We start from the raw sequence: 22,121 nt of genomic DNA on the forward strand, positions 1-22,121 counted from the left end.
TCCCTTCGAATCCCTGCCTTCAGTAGCTGGAAACAAATTTTATCAAGACAGACATGAATCAAATTTGAATGAGAGAGCTACAATCACAAACTGGTAACACTTTCCTTGAATCTTGCTACATAACATTAACACTGTTAACAACATTAATATGTCGTGAAAATGTCACATGCTGTCACGAGTTATCATGACAGGTTATGTCCATTAGTATAACAGTGTTGTTAGCACCATAAGTAATTGCCGTAACAGACTTCAAAATGTTTGCGTCATTAGAACCCATGCCACATGCTGACTTTTGTGAAGTGTACTCTAGTTAGGCATAATGGCATCATACATGGTCACATCTCTAATGACAATTAATGTACTGATAACATGCTATATTACTTGACAAAATCTGTCATGACACAGTGACAGAATGTGCCATCTGTTATGACATGTTAATGGCATGGTTATGTTATTGTTATGTACTAAGGTTCACCTAAAGTGTTACCCTTGTATTTATAGCAACAGTGCACAAGCAGCTGGGCTTCAGGCTGGAACTATAGATGGTCAAACTAATGTGTTAACAGTTTATAAAATGAGTGGCAATAATTTATTTTGTTAACAAAAGAAAATGAACAATGTTGAATTGTGCACATCAATTTCTCATCAGCGTTGTCTGACCATACAAAACAATACAGCTGGAGAATATACAGATCAATTAAAGATAAAAATCTCTTTGCATTGCAAATAACAACAATGTGCCTGCTGTAAAATCATTGTACTGACCACTGCTCTACACTCAATGCTGCCCTCTGAGCTTCTGTTCTCTTTTCTCTTCAGCTCTAAGCACTCGTCTGACAGGGGGGGGACTGGCCACAAAGCCTTCTGCTCTGCCATTTTGAGCCATGGTCTATAGAGAGGAGAGCACTCAAACACTCTCACCTACATTCCCACAGCTGTGGAACTGCTACCTCACAGCCATCTGAATCCCAGAGGTGTAAAGCTGCCTGCAGCAGCCGTGCCCCCTCTGCAGCCCTCTGTCGCTGCCCTGTGTGAGAAAGCTGTTCTTTCCCAGGCTGCGTTTGTGTGAATCCTTCTGGGAGCTGGTGTAAAGCCAGATGATTAGCCCAGGTCCGCTCTGAAAGAGCAGCGTGCCATCGGCCAGCTTTAGCGCTCCTCTGTGAGCTAATTGAGAGCTTCCTGAGACACAGCATGAGCCACAACCACAGCAGCACAGAGAGAGAGAAAGAGAGAATGAGAGAGGGACATGAATAGAATGAGAGAGAGACAAGGAGGTACAGAGAGAAACCAGAGTGTGGCTTTAATGGGTCCATATTATGGAAAACTGAATTTTCACCACTTCTCCAGACTAAGAACATGTTGTTTGAAAGCAGTTCTTACTGAATAATTCGATCAAGTATAATTTAACTTTATTTTTAGCGTTTTATTGCAGCCTTTTTTTGTAAAGCATTTCATGATCTAAAGATGGCTGGCATTGTCACTACATGGTAATTTAACCAACGCTATCTTTAGAAATACTGGGATTTATACAAAAGTTTGGATGACAATCAGCCATTTCTGATCAGCTTCAGGCAGAATTCTCTTCAGTTTGGGTCTATTTCAGACTCAAAGCTTGATGATGTGGTGCAGGTTGGGTTCAAACAAAAACTTTCAAACTCAATTCAGGTTCAGACTCAGTTCAGGCCCAGCTTCAGCTTATAGCAGTTAAGGCCACCTGTTCACCTTTATAAGTGTGTTTCCACCTAAATAAATAAATAAGAAATTATTTTCATCATATTTTACTGTTTCAAAGATCATGCTTTTTATATAATATGCAGTTAGTGTGGTTAAGCTAACAAGCATAGGTCAAAGCTCATATTAAACAATTTTTCTCTTCCTTCGTCCTGCAGATGTAGTTGATCAACTAAGACACGTTTGGTTTCATTTTGCTTATTTATTTTGAATGGAAGCTAAATATGGTCAACAAATAATTGCAGATAATAGACATGAGCTTAGCACTGTGCAAACTGCACAAATCCAAGGATTGAGACTCTGGCGTCAATTCAAGTCTCAAATATTTAGTAAAGAAAAAGAATTTTAGTCTTATTAGCTATGTAAAAATTTTCTTGTGGACTGTGGGTTAGTTCGGTTTAACAGCAACTTCAGTGACTAGGATATTTGCTGATCATTTAAACTAACAATTATTGTCATAGTGAGTTGTTATTCTTACAGCTGCAAAAGAAAAACCTTCACCTCACGGTTTTAGTGCTTTATAGTGCGTAAGATCAGGACAGAATAAGTGCTATATGCATGAAAATGATTCTAAGTTTAAATTAAAAAAGGCAAAACAGCTAAGTTGCAGTTAATCTGTAGTTTTATGCACTCATAAGAAAGATGGTTCTTCTTTTTTAATAAAGTCATTGCTTGTATGTACGACCATAAACACCAAAACCATTTTTTTGCTGAAGTGGTTTCTTGCTTGGGATAATGGTTCTTCAGACTGATGGAATGTGTTGCATTTGGTTCAATATAAAAAACTTTTTTGAAAATAGTTCTTGTTGTGGGCAAGTTTTTTTGTTTGTTTGGTTTTTTACTACTTCATAAAAACATTTGAGATGATGGGTGGACATTATAGCAAAAACATGTCTTTATTTTCACATTATTTAAAACCAGAAAAATAGCACTACTGAAGTGAGCCAACCACTAGTGGTCAATGGTCACTCCAGCCAAGCCAACTCACTGGATCCCCGACAGCATTAGCTGCAAGGTGGCCTAAAAAGGTGGCCTACCTGTGGTTGAGAGAGGCAAAGAATAAAAGCTACAGCTATTCGCTTAGGAAAGCCTTTAAAAGAGACCCAACACCTGCAGACCTGTGTAGCCAATTAGGTCCAAGTTCCACCTCCCAGTTTCAACACACTCATGGCAAAAGAAACCAGATGGCCTAGAAGGTCTTCACATGTGGTACCAAAAGGGGATCTTCTGTTGTTTCAAGCTTGACATTGTAACAATAGCAGAACCCTTTTTTGGTCCTACATAGAACCATTTTCAAAAAGGTTTTGTTTAAACCAAATACAACACATTTTCCAACAATCTAATGAAATATTTCAGCATGCAAAGAGCTATTTTAGCAAGCTAATGGTTCTTTGAGTGTTCCTGGTCCTATATGGAACCGTTGTCTTTACTAAAGAACCCTTGAAGAAACATCAATTTTAAGAGTGTAACATGCTAGCTAGTGCAATAGCTAAATGAGGTAAAGGTTTAGGTTTTAGGTGCCCTGCGATGGACTGGCAACCTGTCCAGGGTGTATCCTGCCTTCCGCCCGAAGACTGCTGGGATAGGCTCCAGCACCCCCCTGCGACCCTGACGGAGAAGCGGCTTAGAAAATGGATGGATGGATGGATGGTTTAGGTTTTAAAGGACTGTGATCTGCAACTTAATAACACATCTGCTAGATTAGCTGTTGCGCTAGCTATACCATACGTGCTTTCTAAATTGCAGCCTAGCCAACCATTTCAAGTTAATTTGCTTCTTTGCTTTGAACTCATGTATTGCATGTAGCTCATCAGGCTGAAGCTTTTCCTCTAATGACTGGCTTTATATGTGATGCTGTATTGAACCTGATGGCACTGCGACTGCAGGAGTAAACTGAATGGTAAAACTGAAAGCGTCCAATTAGAGGCTTTAACCATTTTCCTCATTAAAGTCGTTATTCCTCATTAAATCAGGTTAGTTCATTTTTTCTCACTTTTTTAAGCCTCTAGTCCAAGTTCAGTTGTGAGTCTTTTAAAGACGAGTCCACGTTGAGTCATGAGTCAGTCAGCATGTGACTTGAGTGTGACTCCAGGCCAAGTCGCTGACTCGAGTCCTCAGCTTGGACTCAACTAGCACTTAGATTATGTGTGTGTGTGTGTGTGTTTGTGTTTGTGCGTGTGTGTGTGTGTGTGTAAGAGAGAGAGAGAGACAGATTGGTGAGGAATGCTAGTGCATTGTGGCAGTGTTCACACACGCTTGCTCTGCGTAAGTGAAATACAGTTGGGTGAAAAGGGCAAACGGGTCTGTTGGGAGAGGAAATATTGTTTATCAGCATTTATTTATATGTTTTTTCCCCTGTGTGCTGCTGGGTGTAACTGAGCCGAATATCTCTGTGAGCTGAGCACCGCAGCCCCTACATCCTCATTACCAGCTGGCCCTTTTCTCCCCGCACTCCCCCACCCCATTGCTTCTTCCTCCCCCTTTTCTATTTATCCCCTCTCCCTTTTTTAATTATCTTCCTCCAAGAGCCACAGGCTGTGCCAAAGGAAATCCCAATTTCCAGTTCGGTGCGAGATTGCGTTTTGACATGGCTCATATTATTCGGTTTCAATTTCAGAGAGAGAGGAATGAGAGAGAGAGAGAATGCGAGCGTGAGAGAGAGGGCGAATGAGAGAGGGAAAGATCCTTTTGTCAATGAGTTGTCGCTTGGAAAGCATAATGCACTGAACTCCGCTCCCTTATTAATGCATTTCTCTCTGTTTCCTCTCGCCTCTCTCGTCTCCTCATGTGATGCAAAGGCAAATCCGTGGAGGCACAGAGAGCAGAGCGTGGAAAATGATCCGTGACAAACGCGTGTCGATCTGCTTTGGCTTAAAGAAGGGGTCACACAGTGCCTTTTTTATTTTCCAGGCAGTAGATGAGTCAGCTGTGAGTCAGTCTGCTAGAAACACTGTATTATATATTCTTCTGCCTGATATATTTAAGTCAAACTTCTGTTTGCACAGCGCAGAAGATGCATAGTAAAATAGCAGCAGATGTTCTTTTCACCCTTTTCAAGGGAAAATGCAATGTTTTATTATTTTATATAGAAAACTTACTGTTCTTTTCCTGACAGGGCAAGCTCAAACAAACCTGCTGGCATAATTAACAATGAACGGAGAGTTATGAAAATAGTCAACGTGTCAAATAAAAACTTAGAAATGGTACTGTTTTTGCTAAATGTATGCCCATTTTGAATTTGATGTCAGCAACATGTTTCAAAAAAGCAGGGACAGGATCATGTTTACCACTGTGCTGCATCACTTTTTCTTTTAACAATACTGTATGCATTTGGGAACTCAGTAGACCAATTCCTGTAGTTTCGAAAGTGAAATGTTGTCCTGTTCTTACTTGATATAGGATTTCAGCTGCTCAACAGTTTAGGGTCTCCTTTGTCATATTTTTGTTATATAATGCCCCAAATGTTTTCAGTGGAATACAGATCTGGACTGCAGGCAGGTCAGCTTAGCACCCAGACTCTTGTACTACGAAGCCATGCTATTGTAATATGTGCAGAATGTGGTGTCCTGATGTATACAAGGCACTTCCCTGAAAAATACATCATCTTGATGGCATCATATGTGGTTTTAAAGCCTGCATATATCATTAAACATTAATGGTACCTTCACAAGTTATCAATCCCATGTGGACTGATGCATCCTTATCCTCCATGGTCTGCTAGACTTTTTAAACAATGTGTCCACTTACTGACCAATTTGTTAGATACATGTACCCTGTTGGTCCACATTGTAGATTGTAGGGACAGTAGCTCATCTGCTGCTGCACAATTTGTGTTGGTCATCCTTCATCAGTGGTCACAGGACACTGCCCAAAGGACACTGAGGTGTTGAAAAACAATATAGACTACAGTATAATGGACTACAGTATGTATACATGTATCTCATTCAGTGCTGTCCCAATGTAACCGGTTATTTAAAAACTGGAAACAGTTTGGAAATGACGAATTTTCTGCCATGGTAATGCTTCGTTACAAATGACTCTATCATTTGAATTTAACGATGTTCTTAAAATACAGTTTTGACCATTCTGGGTTGTGAAAAATGCAGCTGTTGCACCCTGTTGAATGAAAATGTTCGATACATTTGGTACATTTTTCATGTTAACTGTCACTGCATTCTCTGAATCCCGAGGATGATATTGAACAAATATTGATACTGCTGTGCATTGATCATTAGACTGAACCAAAAGCAAAGAAACGACCTGTTGGCATTTAGGCTGCTTTTGCAGCTGTAGTCTATAATCTGACTAGCTAGTGTTGAAGTTTAAGAGTACTTTCGTGCATACAGTGTAATTTCAGTGGGCAGGAGTGTTAGTTTTTCACATGTATATAGCGTTAATCATGTTTTGACAGCTAAACGACCTCATAATTCAGAGAATCCAGTGACACTTGGGGGAAATGTACACAGGACAAAATATTTTTGTTTACTACAGGATGTGACAGTGGCATTTTTGAAAAACACTTTTTTGAAAAACTGCTTGGATCCCAGGTTCCTGGGCATGACACAGAATACAGAATGACAGACAACTTCAGAGAGTGAATGGGATTTTTGTAATGCTCGTAGAGTCTTGCAAGAGTTGGTACGAAATGACGTATCTGTAGGATGAGCATAAAGCAATACATAATTGTTTTTAAATGTTTTATATTTAGTTAAATATTATTTTAATAGACTACAATGGATTTTAACATTTTAAATCAGTATAGATGAATTATCTCTATCAGAGTGATGCCTCACGATGCAGTGATGTATTTCTTTGTAAGTATATGCCATCCTGTAAGAAAAACTTGTCTCATCTGTCTGTCAGATGCATGGGAGAAGCTGTCAAACCCCTTCACCCCAAAAGCGTTTGGAAAATGGGAGCTCTCCCTTCCTCCCAAAGCAGACGGCTCTCCAGCCATCCAGCACCTGAGCAAGCTAAAGGTACTTTCAATCAGTCTCCACCCTCCACATCAGGCCCTTAAATACACAATATGGAATAAAATTCAGTTCACCTACTTTAATCAGAATTGGCCACGTTTTCGGAGCACTCGTGCCAACCTCATAACACGAACACATTATGCAAAACAACTCATTCTCGCTGTTCGTATATCCATTTGACAAGAAAAGCCAATGCAAATCTTAATGTAGAGTCCTGTGCTACAGACATACATGTGCACTCAAGCAAATAATCCTATAAGCAAAATTATTCTTTCATGTCAAAACTGAAAGCATCCTTTATGTGTAGCTATTGAAAATGACAGCAATAGTATTTAAAAAGACTGCAAAATGTCCAGTAAAAGTCTGGTCCTCTTTTATTACATTCTGATCCATGTTTGACTAAGTAGAAAAAATATCTATGCTCCACCTATAAATGCATTTTTACATAGAAACTGTTGTGAGGTCTGGCAACCTTTACAAAACGTCAACATAATGTTGAATTTTCCCACTGTTTAATACACTGTGCTGCTAAGTTCAACCCAAAGATTAGCTTTGTAATGTTGAGATTCCCATTTAAAGTGTCACACTGCTGAGCTGTACTCTCTTGTTGTAGCTACTCCAAACAAGGCAAGTTGGAAACAGCAGATTTGTAAGCGTGCTGGTCGATTATACTGATCTACCCTAACAGTGTGCCCTGTTAATAAAAAATAATAGTAATAATTGAAATGACGAACAGGTGCATGACAGTTTCTCTCTAAAGCTTGGCCAGCATTTTATTTCTTGCTTTATTTATATAACTAGAATATAACTAGAATATAAATAAATAATTTATATAACTATAATAGAACACTCAAGGTCATGATGTTATTTCACAAGAAGACACTGCATCTCATGTTCTGTTGCTTAAATAACATTAAAAGTGTAATGCATTTAAAGTGCATGATATAGCTGAAGTGACCACGTTATTGGACATTGGGGGCAGGAGGGTAGCATGGGGCACATTGTAGAAAGCCACTGTTGATCTGAAGGCAAATGCCAGACATTTTAGACAATTTAGGAATGTTTTTTGTCCTGGAGAAAGAGAATGTACGGTCACTCTAGGTATAGGTGCACTTTGTGCTGCTACATGATGTTGACCAGTGTTTCCTCTGTTGTGTGGTGTGTGTTTCTGTATCTTCTGTAATTTGAGTAGGTTTCAAGCCTAATTCATAAAAACGAATTCAAGCAATTGGGAAAGCTCCAAACACCTGTGGGACAGACTTTACTGGATCAAATGCTTAGTGTCTGTGGCTTGATTAAAGGCTGTTAGCAGAATGGACACTCACTGCCCGCTCTCTGACGGCCACAGGCCATTGGCTGGCCTGGGTGGCCATTTTGGGTGGTGGAGCAGCTTGACTTGGCGGTGAGGGTTAATTTGGGGTTGATGGAGGGATTGAGACAGATGGGAACATGAGTGCCCAACAGGTCTCCATTTGCTGCAGTTGGCTTTACTTGATGTGTCCTACCCAGCTTGCCGTAGCACGGCGCTAGTGCCCAGCATTGTGTCTCCCCTGGACGCCGGAGGCTGCTCTAATTGTATTAGTGCTGCATCAGCTGTGCTGTCTCTGCTGCCACACGCTCCACAAAAACACACTCAGGCACACGCTCACACCTGCTGATTTTCTTCCTTTGTATTCTGCTTCCAAATCCGTGCTTTTCTTTCTCAATGCTTTGTGGAACCTCATTCTGTCAGGAGGTGTTGATTGATGGTGAGACGCAGTCATACAAGAACACTGCTGTCATGTTTAAATTGCATTTAAATTTAGATGTTTTAGCTGACGCGCTCTTAACTAACTGCAGGGATGCTTCCCTCTGAAACAACAAGGGGCTAAGTGGCTTCCTCAAGGGCGCAATGGCAGTAGCTCTCAGCTGGAGATCGAACCCCATGATCCCATCAGTCATTGTCAAGTTCTCTGCTCACTCAAATGTGTGACCAGGTGAGAGAAAGAAGGCAACAGGAGGTTCATGTGCTCTCCTGTGGTGCATATTACTGTAAGAAGTTACCATGTGACCTTTACTCCTGAATTTAGAGCAGTTTGGTGAATGGGGCAGCAGACAGCTTGTTTCAGGGAGCACTCATTTATAGGCTTGGTGAGCATGCTGATACTATGAGTCATGACTCCCCCACTTTCTTGTGTTGGAATATGGATGTGTTCTTCAGAAATATGGTTGATACTTTTTTGAGAGGAGATTAGGCATAACCTGAGCCAAACCTTAATACCACTGTTGTTTTTACACAAAGACCAGTCCATTAGTTGTACATCTGTGTTGTCTGTGTTTAGCTCTGCTACAGATGTTTTGTAATATCTGATGTGAAGGATCTGTGTTGCTTACACTTTCTGGGTTTTGCCCAGCATTGAGTAGTACCTAATATTATTGCAAACATGATGTTTATTTGTGCTTAAGCCAAATAACCGTTTTTATAACCATAACATCAGACCCAATCCACAGCAGCATGCTTACATACCAAACCCAATTGTTGACTGACAGAATTCTATCCAATACAGACTATCAATTTACAGAAATCTATCCAATCCCGATTCCATCAACTGATAGAATTCTATCTAATCCCTTCCACTGACTGACAAAATTCTGTACAGTCCTGACTGTTGACTGAAAGCATCTATCTGATCCTGACTGTCAATTTACAGAATTCTGTCCAATCCCGATCATCATCTGACAGAATTCTATCTAATCCCTGCCATCAGATGACAGAATTCTATCTAATCCTAACTGTCAACTGACAGAATTATATCCAATCCCAACCATCAGCTGACAGAATTATATCCAATCCCAACCATCAGCTGACAGAATTATATCCAATTCTGACTGTCAACTGACAGAATTCTATCCAGTCCCGACCATCAGCTGACAGAATTCTAGCTAATCGCTACCGTCATCTGACAGAATTCTATCTAATCCCTACCGTCAGCTGACAGAATTCTAGCTAATCCCTACCGTCAGCTGATAGAGGAATCTAATTGTAGACTGATCAAATTTGAGGAGAATCTCAGTGGTGAATGATAAAATTCTAACAAAACCTGACTATAGACGGTCAAATGTCTTACTGAATCCAACAGTAGACTGATACAGTTCTGCCCAAACCTGACCAAAACCTGACCAGTAATGTTTAATCATGACCAAACCCCAATATCAGTAATCGGGATGTCAGGTTTGAAGAAAAAATGTAATTTTCAGAAGAGAGGTGTATGAGAAATTACAGTAAGTGACCTACTGTGTGACAAGAAAGAGTCCAGGTTAAAGTGTATTAGTCTGTGTGTGTGTGTTTGTGTGTGTGTGTGTGTGTGTGTGTCCTCTGTGTAAATGGTCACTAGTTGAAGTCCTGGTGTTTAATCCCTCTCTGTTGGGTGACTGACAGGTGGGCAGACTGAGCCCTGCTTCTGGACTGCTGTGTTTTTAAATGCACCTGGCTGTCACACACAGCTTCGCACACTTTCCCATGTGGTCCAAGGGGCCATTTAAATGGCTTTAAGTGCCAAGGCTTAAGACCCGCGTAATGGGAGTGCTGAGGTTTAGCCTGGAGTCTTGTGCTCTTTTCACACTACTTCCATCTGCTATTTCTCTCTCTCTCTCTCTCTCTCTCTCTCTCTCTCGCTCTCTCTCTCACCCCATCTCTGTGTCTCTCTCAGCCTTCACTCTCTCTGAAGTAGTAGCATGTAATCTAGTATTGGTTCCTTTTGTGCTTTGCTGAAAAGCTAGCAGCAGGTCCTCTGGTTACTGACAATAGACCCACTGCTGTTCGTACTCTTCCGGCTGGTTGGAGCAGCATGGCTTGCGCTCTTGCCTCCTATAAGCAGAGTGCACTGATTGCACAGTCTATTAGGGACTTGCTGTGCCCAACAACAAATGAGTCTAGATCCATTTTACACCTTCATTCTGTTTTCTTCATCTCTAACAGGCAAGACATATTAGGTCCTGTTTGTCTATTACTATTATTATTATTGTTATTATTATCATTATTATTATTATATAATTGCTCCTTTGTAAATGGTTTGTAGATTGTCAAAAATATTTGGCTAACACTTCACTAAATATTACAAGTCAAATTCAGTCTAATAACTACGTGAAGCCAAAAGAGGACGTGCCTAACATACCAGTAATTTAACAGATACAGTAAAAACTAAAAATTTAATCCAACTAAAAATTGTTCATACTTAATTGCCTACTACTGTGGCAGATGTTCTGTTGAGCTCTGATGTCACTGTAGAGTTTTTTGTGAGTTTATATAGAGTTTTGTGTGGAAATCATTGATAATTTGAATATCTGTACACTAGTTGATCACGTATATCTTTATTGGATAGCATTTTGTCAGTCGACAGTTGGGTTTCGACAGAATTCTTTATTTAATTGTAACTGAGATGTTAGAGTGTGAAAGCTGAAATTTGGATGTTCTTTCAGCTTTTACACTCTAACATCTCAGTTACAAATAATTAAAGAATTCTGTCGAAACCCAACTGTCAACTGACAAATGCTATCCAATAAAGAACTATCTATTGAAAGGTTCTTTAGGAACAAAAGCTATTTCTTATATGATAAAGCACAAAGTTTTTAAGCAGTAACAGTGGTAAATGAAATATTTTTCTGGAGCAGTTGTAATGAAATTGAGTTTATGAAAGTGCTTAGGAAAATGCTTGTTTCACCCTAATTAACTGCTTAATAAAGTAGTAATAAGCAGATGGTTATCAGGAGTTATCAGCTTGATATGTTTGTTACAAGCTATTACCTTGACAAGGCTTAGTAAGGGCAGAATAGTGGACACTTAACAAGAGCAAAAGATTTTGATGTTTAGTACACAAATGAAAATGATTAGGAAAATGCTTCATTCATTTTAGTTATTGTTTATGAATAATACCTTATGAATAAGGTAGTAGCCTGTACCCATTACTTGATTTTAAGGCTTTAGAACTTTTAGGCATTGCACATTGCAATGTTTTATAATGCCCCCATACTAAAGTGTTTCCAGGCTACTTTGTTACAGTTTTTCTTCATTCCAAGAATAAAGCTTTATCAGAATTGCAGTAGGTATTGCATGTGGTGCTTAAAGGTATCTTGGACCAAAGCTGTATCTTACATATGTTAAGCTTCTGATTCATAATATACATTGAAAAAATTCTTTATACCTGCTCTAACAGTGTGCAGACACTTTATATGTGCATCTCAAGGCTGATGAAATTGAACTGGTCTGTCAATAAACAAAGCAAACCTATAGCTTAGCCCCAAGGTTAGATTGTATTAACCCAAATGGCTCAATAACATCACCTTGTTTCACATACTGCTATTTTCATTCACCCGTGGTCCACAATCTCCTGCAGCTACAGTCTACTGTGTAATTCACATGCGAATCATCTTAAAACATCGGCAGCAACTTTTATTGCAGCCTGCGCTGTGCATTCACATGAATAAGGCATGCATGGCCAGTGGTGCTAATAGTGATGCTCAATGTCAAAAGGTTGTTCAGGGTGTCTGCAGGCATCCTCAAGTAAAGTTTCATACTTTCTCATACTACTTTTAATGCCACTTCATATTTAAGTTACTCTGTACCACTTTATTTTAAGTGTCTCTAATAACTAGTAACGTGAACAACATATGCAATCAATAATGAAATTGCTTATGATTTAGTCACTGTTGCCGATGGATTACAGAAGTACACCTTATGTAATTACACACGTGTATCAAATTAAATTGTTATATAGGTACAATGCAATTACAGAGTGGTAATTATAGAATGGTAATTAATATTAGGTGCTTAGATTACCTTGTTACAACACAGTAATTCCACAGTAATTATGTAAAACATAAATGTAATATTATGTAAAAAAGACTTCTGATATGTAGTGTATCAAAAAGAATACATGAGGTAAAACTGAAGTTAATACACATGTGTAATTACAGTCTGTACTTCTGAAATCCATCTGTAACAGTGCTTAAATCATTTGTAGTGTTGTTACACATGTTATTGAGGTGTAACTATACAGTTATTAGAGATACTTATAATGATGTGTGCATGTTATCTCAGTGGCAGATGATGTTCTTGCATTCATGATGTCGTGTGATGTCAAAAATAAATAAATCCATAAAACTTTAAACAATGCCTATTAATACTTCTTAAGACCTTTAATTTGTGAAATAATTTTGAAAAATGAAGACTGTAAGAACCTGTACACACTATCTATTCGAATGACACCAAGCCCAAAATATCTTCTCAAACACCATGAAGATAACTTTTCTGCAAGGCCTTCTGTATTCAACATTTTATCAAATTGTTCATCATCTGACACACTTCTTGTATTTTATTTTACATTTTAAAAAACAATTTGGTAAATAGGCTGATTGCTTACTTTCAGTTTGTATTCGAGAGAGAGTCCTTGACTGCAGAATAGAAAATCTAGTTGGTAAAACTTGACCTGATCCCACTTGATTGGCAGTAAGCATGCTAGTTAGTGTCCTTTAGTTCTGTAAAGTTAAAGGAATAAAGAAAACTTACAATTTCCTCTCACTCACCCAAATAGAGTCAATCAGCCAAGACATGTTTGGCATCTAAATTCTTAGAATCTGAGCTACTGTGCTAGCGCTGGAGGTCTGTAGTCATCCTACCGATTTCATAAACCTGCTTCAGTTATTCATTATGTTGATAAGCTATAAACTTTTAACATTTAAATTATTTAGTAAAATGGCGTCTAAGCTAAAATTTAAACTACATTATGGGCTGCAAAAAATCCCACTTTCTGGTTCTGGCTTCAAACTCTGGGAGGGATGTGTTGTAAATCTACAACTGTAAATTTTTAAGGAGGACACCATAGATGTTAATCTAAGGCAAGTGTTGTTTACTGTTTCTCTGTCTATGTTGTGTTCACTTCCTGTCATACCATATGTAGCTAGGAGGTCAGGTATCCAGCACATTTCTTCATGTCTGTATTCAGGCTCAAACATATATGATTAAGGCTCTTTTGTGCAGATAATGTGGTTGTAAAAACTACAGGGAGACTTGATTTTTTGAGTACACTCTCTTAGCTTTTCTGCCGACCAAACATAAAAACTCAGAGAGTAAAATAAAACATTTTAAAATGGATTGAGGCTCACCACTTTGCCTAAAAAAATGCATCAGCAGCAAATCCAACACTTTAAAAAGAGCAATACTCAGCCAGGGATTGCAGAAATTTTAAGTGTTTCATTAAAAGATTAAAAGACAAATCTCTGTGTGTAATGGAAAAAGCCAAAAATCATGAATGAATGTCCATGACCTTTGATCCCTTAGGCGCCACCAGCTTGCTCCTGTGATTGATGTCACCAAAAAAGTACTTTGACACATTGCCGTTAATAAACACCATCCTTTGCTGCAACCATGAATGCAAGTTTAGACCATTCCACGCACAATGGAAGTCATGTGTCAATAGTTTCCAGAAACACTGCCAACTTCTCTGGGCTGGGACTCATCTGAAATGGACTGATGCACAAAGTTTGTTAATGGAACTAATAGAGGTTATATTATCCAGTCCAAAGAAGTACAGTACCATCCGGATTATTGCTAGTGTAAAGTTCAAAAGCCAAGGTCTGTTGTGGTATGCGGGGGGGGGGGGGGGGGGGGGGGGGGGGGATGTGTGTCATATCAAGCTCAAAAAACAACAACGAAATATATATAAGATTGCACAGCTAGAGTATTTTTAAAGAAACAATGAGGTTAATGAGGTAAAACATTAAATATTGTGTTTTTGTACCATTTTCAATTGAATACAAGTCCAACAATTCACTTATCATTGCTTTCTGTTTTTGTTAGCATTTCACATACTATTCCAAATTCTTTTGGAATTGGGTTTGAACCATTGTACCTTGACTGCATTTGGGATAAGTGGAAAATCATGTAAGTTTGTGTTTGTCAAACATTCCCTTTTATTACAATTGCAAAAATGAGAAAAAAGTCATTGTACGCAGAGTCAGAATTGCAAAGTACATTAGCAATTTTAAGTGTTTACTACAATACAGATAACAAACATTTATCCTAATCCACCTCTTTTGGCTTTGGATGTTTGGCACTGCAGTCAGGGGTTACCTGTGGCTCATGCATTCATAATAGAAGTTCAATGATTGGTTTCAAATTCAGGCAAATGGCAAAGCCTACTTTCACATGTGGTCCTGCAGTATTAATGAATTTTACAGTAAAATGACTGTAAAATTGCATTGTCATACATTTAGCATGATCACTTTATGCAATGTTAGCGAATATTTAATGATTCATTTTATGTAATGCCTACAAGAATATGAAGTGTCATTTTATTAGTCATGAAAGCTTGTTGAAAGAGACCAGTAATGAACGCAATACGGTAATTGAATTTGTTCCCTGAAAAGTTTTTAATTCATTGCTTGTATTTATTACATGTTCACTGTTCATTAACAAATATATTTAATGATGTTTTAAAATGTGTAATTGTAATGAAGTGTTACCTAACTGTATATGACTATACTGTGAATGTTTCACATACATTTAGTTCCTGTGAAGTGTTACCCATTAATATAACTTAAACGTCATGACAGTGACGATATATAAACAGCTGAAATACACATCTGAGGTGTCGTGGTGTTACTGTTTGTTCCACAAAGAGAGTCAGTGAAGGTCAGTCCAGGTTGGCCTTCTGTTCACTTCTATTTCACACACGTGCCGGGGTGAAAGCCCACTCGCAATCTTTTATGAGCTGCTCTCTGGTGGGGGCTAAATCAATGGAGCCTAATGAATTTCCCACTCGTGGCACCCTGCTTGGCTCTGAAGGAATGAGAAAGCTGCTGTTTGTGTGGGTTTAAACCACTTCTGCATTCTCTCAGCAAGCCCAGAAAGCCCCCGAAATCTAATTTATTCATTAATTAAAATTTTATTACCTGTGTAGTGATATTGATATTCAACGTGTCTTAGAAAAGTGCGGGAAAAGGAAAGAAAACAACACACACACACACACACACACACACCTGTATTCACATAAGTAGAGAGAGAGTGAGAGAGGGAGAGGGAACTCATGATGCTCAGAGCGTTTTAGCAGCCGATAGAATGTGATCAATAAGGCGCCCCGGTGGATTTGAGTCTCTAGAAAGGCCATGTTTTATTCTGTGTTTTTTTTCTCTCTCTCTCTTTCTCATTCTCTCTCTGTTGAAGGGTACAGGAGCTGCAGACAGGTGGGATATAGTCACATTCTCAAGGGAAATCAAAATACTGGTACAAACAGAGCTTGGAGCAGAGTCAGAGAAAGTGGAGTTTAGAGGAATTTGAGGCTGCTGAATATGTGCACAAGGGGAAGAGGAAGAGTGCAGAGAGTGTGTTTGTGTGTCTATGTGTGTGTGTGTGTGTGTGTTTTTGTCAGAGAGGGAGAGAAGCTCTCACTTTCAACCATAACCACAAAGATACTGTCCGGCAATGTGCTTTTGTACGAACGCTGAAAAAATATCAGTGAGGTCAGCTTGAAATTTGAAGGTAACCTTCTGCATGTCTTTACATTTTTTTATTATTCTTAATAGAAAGTCATTATAACATACTTTTAGTATTGCATCCAAGTACTGCAAAATACATGTTGAGTCAGAAAAAAAAAATCTTTCCAATTCTGACTCCCCACACATTTCCACCCACAGGCTAAGAACTGGGAAGCAAGTGTGGAGTAGGGGGTTTGGGGCACCTTCTCAACAGAATTGAGAGCACTGAAGGCTGAGATATTACTGGAATTTAAATTCAGGAACTCTTGTTTTCTCACAATCAAGCAGGTGTGCAGTGATGTCACTCTAATGCCATAAAATTACGGAAACAATGAAACAGTATCAGAATATTTGACAGATTACTGAATAAGGGGAGGAAATGAGGCTCATAAAGATTCTAAAATTCTAAAGATATTCTTAAGACTACTTAAAATATGTTTTTAAAAGAACAACAAAAAAGGCCATGCAGAAGCTTGACTCAAACTTAAGTTGACCTGACTAGGGACCCATTTACCAAAAGCATCATTAAACAACTGAATAGTTCAGTGATAGAGAGACTGTCATTTTTAACCTCTCTCTCTCTCCGCTGTTACCAAAGTGGCTGCTCAATGATGCTTTCCAGAAATGCCGTTCGATGTAGTAAAGTGATACTGACTCTTTGACGGGTGTGAGAACTGATAATACGTTATTGGAAGTAGAGTGGAAGCTGGGTGGTGTAATTATGTTTATTCATGGTGTGTGAAAATGATCACTTGTCTTGACCACTAGTTAACTAATATACCAATAATGAGTAATTAAAAAAAGAAGAAGAAGAAAAAGGTTTTGCCCTTTCAGTTTTAAAAAGTGAAATACCTAGTCAGAACATGTTTTATTATCAAGCTGATTTCTGTTTTCCGCTATTACTGACACAAGAAATGTTGTTTAGCGTGCGCAAGATGTCTTCTGGTTTGGCTTGCCTTGGTTTGGCTTGAAAGACAAAGTGAAGAAATCTTAATGAAATTTATTCACATCTTACACAAGAACTGTTACAGTGATGACAGAATACTACTAAAACTAATACTAAGACACATTTTTAAGGCAAAAATAAAGAAATGTTGTCAATGTGGGCACACTCTTGATTGTTAATATTGTTTATTCTCACTTTTTATTTGTCATATTATTTATTTATTATGAGTAATTGATGGTGTGTGATGGACCTCCAAAGACCAGGGGCCTCGAAAACCATGATCCACCCCTGACTCGGGCATGCCCCTTTTCTCAGTGCAACATTGAAGGCAAAAATGATGACTGCAGCTTTAGGACATAACAAGCCTGGGTTTTTAAAGGGTTGACGTAGCAGTGTTTGTTGTTAGATTGATGGTTGGTGAGAAATTGAAGATTTTAAATATTGCTCCATGTTTTCTGTTTATCTAAATTGCTAGTGTGAGTTCTTCAGCTGCCATCAGCCTTTTTTTGCTTTCTGATGAGCTGATTGACAGGTAGAAGACTGAAAATGTGTCCTCGGGTTGAGCGTTTTTTTTTTTTTTGGTTTATGATGTTTTACAAAGCTTTAGCAAAGACTTTTGTGGAAATCTCCAGATACATGGAATCAGTGTTATTTCTGTTGGTGGGAGACACATTCCCACCCTCAACCTCACCCCTGTTTAGTAATATAGTTTGAGGGTATGAAAAAAGTGAGAAGTGCCAACCCTAATTGCAAGCAGCCACATGTTTGCCATGCTGCACACAGCTGCTTCTGCCTGGCTCTTAGAAAAGGGGCGGGAGAGCTTTGATGGAAGTAAAATCTAATTAGAGTTTTGACGCTGCACTGACACTGAAAAATGCCCGGCTGAACTCTATTCTTGTGCTAAATGGGAAAGGGATCACCCCCACCCACCGTTCTAAATTAAACTTCAGCTAATCCACAAAAAACCCTGTCTGGCCCACTTTAAACAGCGGGCGAAATTCACCTGTCAGACTGCAGGCTCTGTTGTTGCACGCTAGACTGATCACCCCACACACTCACACACACACAGTCTCACTCAATCTCTCGTCGTACCGCTGCTCATTCTGCCTGTTTGTTTCTGCTCCGTCCAGTGACATGTAATGGCAATCTCAGCGGGACGCTCTATGTGAGAGTGCACGAACGTGCTCACTGAGACCAGGTGAATGCTCCACCGCCCTGACCTGATGCTTCTCTCGATCTGCTATCGATCCATGACAGTCCTGTTGCTGCCCTTGATAGATGGAAAGCAACAAGAGACTTTCTTAAAGTGCATTGTTTTCTTTAAGACCCCTCCACAAAATACACACACATGCATGGTTGTTTTTATATCTTATCAGGACATGTGCCACATCAGTTTTATATATGTTAACACTGTCATATCAATCCTCTTTTTTTCCTCTGCCCATTACATTGTGTGAACATTTCATGATGATTGGACCGATAAAAATGGAGATAGAATTTATTGGAATAAAATTTGTCTCCACTTCTTGCACATTCAAATAATGGATGATTTTTATCCTCTGCTATAAAGTTACCATTTGAAAGCTATGAGCTTTTGTTATGACCATTGTCAGGGTGACGACTCAAAAGAGTTTCCGTTACATTATTGATTGATAATCTCTAAACTGAATGTGATTTTTTAAAAGCTTACAGAGCTGTTCCTGAATAAAAATCACCTCTGGCCTAGCGCCCCTATGGGATTCTAGTAAGTTAATGGCAATTCACATGACCCTGTTTGGCCTTTCAAGATTAAACACAGGCATGTGAAGCTTGTGTAATACATTCCATTCCAATTTGAAACATGTTACATATTAACCTTTTTTTCCTAATAGCTGTTTTATAGTGACTTCTTCATTAAGAAGCCTTGACGTAGAGCTGTGGCTGTTTTCTATTTGTAGTGTCTGACTGAAATGCACTGATTAGACTACGACTTACAGTCAGTGATGTATTGAAGACTTCTAGGTCTAGAGATTTTTCCCTCACAAAATAGGTTCCATCTGTTGTACATGAGAATATGATTGGTTGATTCCACCGTCAGTTCCTAATGGCATTAGCAGTTAATCTGACATGCTGTGTCTCCAGTTCAGTTCCTCAAGGCCTAAGAAATGAAAGAGCTTGCTTGTTGTTTCTACGTAGCCAACGCAAGAAAAAAAAACTTGACAGTAATTAATGTACAGTATCTCTGAGCACAATGAGACATGATTTTACTGTAATAATGTAAATGTTTGAAAATGCACAGTCAAATTTCAAATAAGTTAATACATCCTCTATAGAAAACGGAAATGTTCTGTTAATATCTGCATAATTTCTGTTTATTTGCTGAGTTTAACATATTGCAAAAATAACACATTTAAAATAGGCCATAACGTTTGCCCAGGCCATTTTATTGTTTTTTCCTCTATATTAAACACCATGTTAAATTCAGCTAATAGACAAGAATTGTGCATTAAAATGTGCATCAGTAGATGAAGTGTTACTCATTTTCTTTTCAAAAATCACCCAAACTTGTCATTTGACAAGGGGTGCTTTAGAATTTGTATGTGTGTCAGCTCAGTGTGTGAGCAGTATTGAGCTGTTTTGGGGTTTGATGTTGTTTTAGTTTGCACTGTACTTTCAATCCTCATGCTATAGGGAAACAGGTGAGCCTATGGAGACGCTGGAGGTCAGGAGATGTCAGGAGGGGAGATGCAGAGAGAAGGAAGTAGAATATTAATAAGTGTGTGTGTGTGTGTGTGTGTGTGTGTGTGTGTGTGTGTGTGTGTGTGTGTGTGTGTGTGTAAAAACACTGGGTGTATTACGAGTTATGAACATGTGTACATAACCGATTAGAATCACTTGTTGTCATTTTTTTTGTTATTTCATAAACAATAACAGCTTAGAAAATGTCAGTTTACCTAAACACCACAATATATTTTTAGATGGTTTATTCAACATTTCAGGGCCTCAGAGGCCACATCCTAAATGTCTCTTCTATTTTATTTCTATATTTTAATAATAAAATAAAAATATTAATACTATTTGTCATGATTAATTTTTACATGGCCATTTTCCAGCCTTTCTTTATCCCTTAACTAAACAGGCTGATTACTGTTACCTCATGTGACTGAGAGTGACTGATGTATGTAAATGACCTCTGTTCTGATTGGCTGCCCTGTATTGTGCCTCATTCAGAAAAGCTGAAACATATATAAATTCAGCATGAATGGATGAGCTTGTGACATCACAGAATCTATAAAATCAAATCTATAATTTGTAGTTTGCTAAAATGTGATTTTATAACATTTCTATTCTTTATGCTATAGAGTTTTCTGCTTCCTTATAATTATTTTTAAACCTTTAAGTTGCATAGGATTACCATAATCACTTCTTTTTATAGACTTATTATGATTCTGGTCTTTTGAATATTAATACATGCACTTTTGTTTGTTCTCTGTGTGCAGCTCGTGATCAAGACTAAAGATGGAGAGTATTTGTTTCGGATTTCCCCCTGGGCAAAATATGTTACTAAGACACTGGACTCGGTAACGTACGACTGGATTCACTGGGACCCTCCACATCCTTATAAGGTGAGTGTAAAAGACAGAGGTCTATTGGTCTGTAGAGAAGGCCAATTGTTTGCCTAAACGTTAATTTCAAATATCTGGGAAGGCATCTGAAAACAGAGTGACCTTCCTCTGTGTACTGTGGACTGTAATTTGTGGAAGGGGAACCACTTGTTGTATGCACTAAAAATTCTAAATAGCAGGGGCTGAACAACTGACAGGGCACCAGTTTAAAGTTCTCACTCAGAGAACAAGCACAACAGCCATTATTAAACCTGTAACACTTACTACACTGTCATGAACTGCTTCACAAGGGGCAGGAGTCAAGTGCAAGTTTAATTCCAGGTGCAAAGTAGGTAATAACAAGCAGAGGGTCAGAAATCCAGAAAAGCAGGCCACAGAAAGCAGACAAATTCAAAGGGAGCAAATCCAAAAGAGTAGTCAATAACAAACCAAAAAGCAAGGTCAAAATACCAGAAAACCAAATCAGAAACATAAATGCTCAGAATTGTTGAAACACCAAACAAGACTTCGCAAAGAACATGTGCAAATGCAGGGTATATATATATATACAAAATGGCCAACATAAAAATGTCAAAGGATCAAGAGATGTCTAGTATTCTGGAGACAGCGACAGCGGAGAGGAGAATGGCAGGCGTCAGATGTGACACACACCAGAACAGCTTTTTTTAAACCAAAAACCAACAGATTTTTAAACCAAAGATTTTACCTATGTGTTCTCTGGTGACCACCTCACTTTCTAATTTAGATAATGTAAGCTAACATTCAGAATAAGAAATTGGGTATCATAGGGTGCTAATAAACCTAGTGAGATCTCGAGCACTGGATCTTTCACTAAGATGACAATTATTAACTTAGAGTAACTCAGGGACTTTTTCAGTTAACAGCTTATTTACTCTTAATTATACAATTATCCACTCATTATCACTGCAGCTGCACTTTTTTCTGAAAAAGAAAAGCTGGTGAAATATGTTAAAGTTTCCGTTTCGTAGAACATGCAGCCTCCAGTCAATGCAATCCATATATGGAAGTAAAGCAATTGTAAAATTTCCATTTTATAATTGTTAAAAGGTATAAAGATTGAAAAATGGGATATTAAAATAAAATATAATTGTATTTGCTACAGGGTGGGATGGTGGCACAGTGGGTAGTGCTGTCACTTCACAGCAAGAATGGCCTGGGTTTGATTCCTGGCCAGGCAACCAGGGTCCTTTCTATGTCTAGTGCATGTTCTCCTCCTGTTTGTATGGGTTTCCTCCGGGTATCTGGTTTCCTCCCACAGTCCAAAGACAACGCGGTCAGGCTAATTAGACATGCTAAATTGCCCCTAGGTGTTCATTTCTGTGTGACTGTGTA

At 38.6% G+C, this 22,121-nt stretch overlaps 1 protein-coding gene across 1 annotated transcript in view; it reads left to right on the forward strand.

Annotated features, from left to right (window-relative positions):
- Positions 1 to 22,121, forward strand: part of gbe1a (glucan (1,4-alpha-), branching enzyme 1a) — a 235,988-nt gene that overhangs the window by 45,854 nt on the left and 168,013 nt on the right. The window contains exons 3-4 of the mRNA XM_017681944.2: positions 6,595 to 6,710; positions 20,643 to 20,768. Coding sequence (XP_017537433.1) covers positions 6,595 to 6,710; positions 20,643 to 20,768 — 242 coding nt within the window. The remainder of the gene's footprint in view (positions 1 to 6,594; positions 6,711 to 20,642; positions 20,769 to 22,121) is intronic.

This window comes from Pygocentrus nattereri, chromosome 18 (assembly GCF_015220715.1).
Source record: "Pygocentrus nattereri isolate fPygNat1 chromosome 18, fPygNat1.pri, whole genome shotgun sequence".
In the NCBI taxonomy this organism is placed as follows: Eukaryota; Metazoa; Chordata; class Actinopteri; order Characiformes; family Serrasalmidae; genus Pygocentrus; species Pygocentrus nattereri.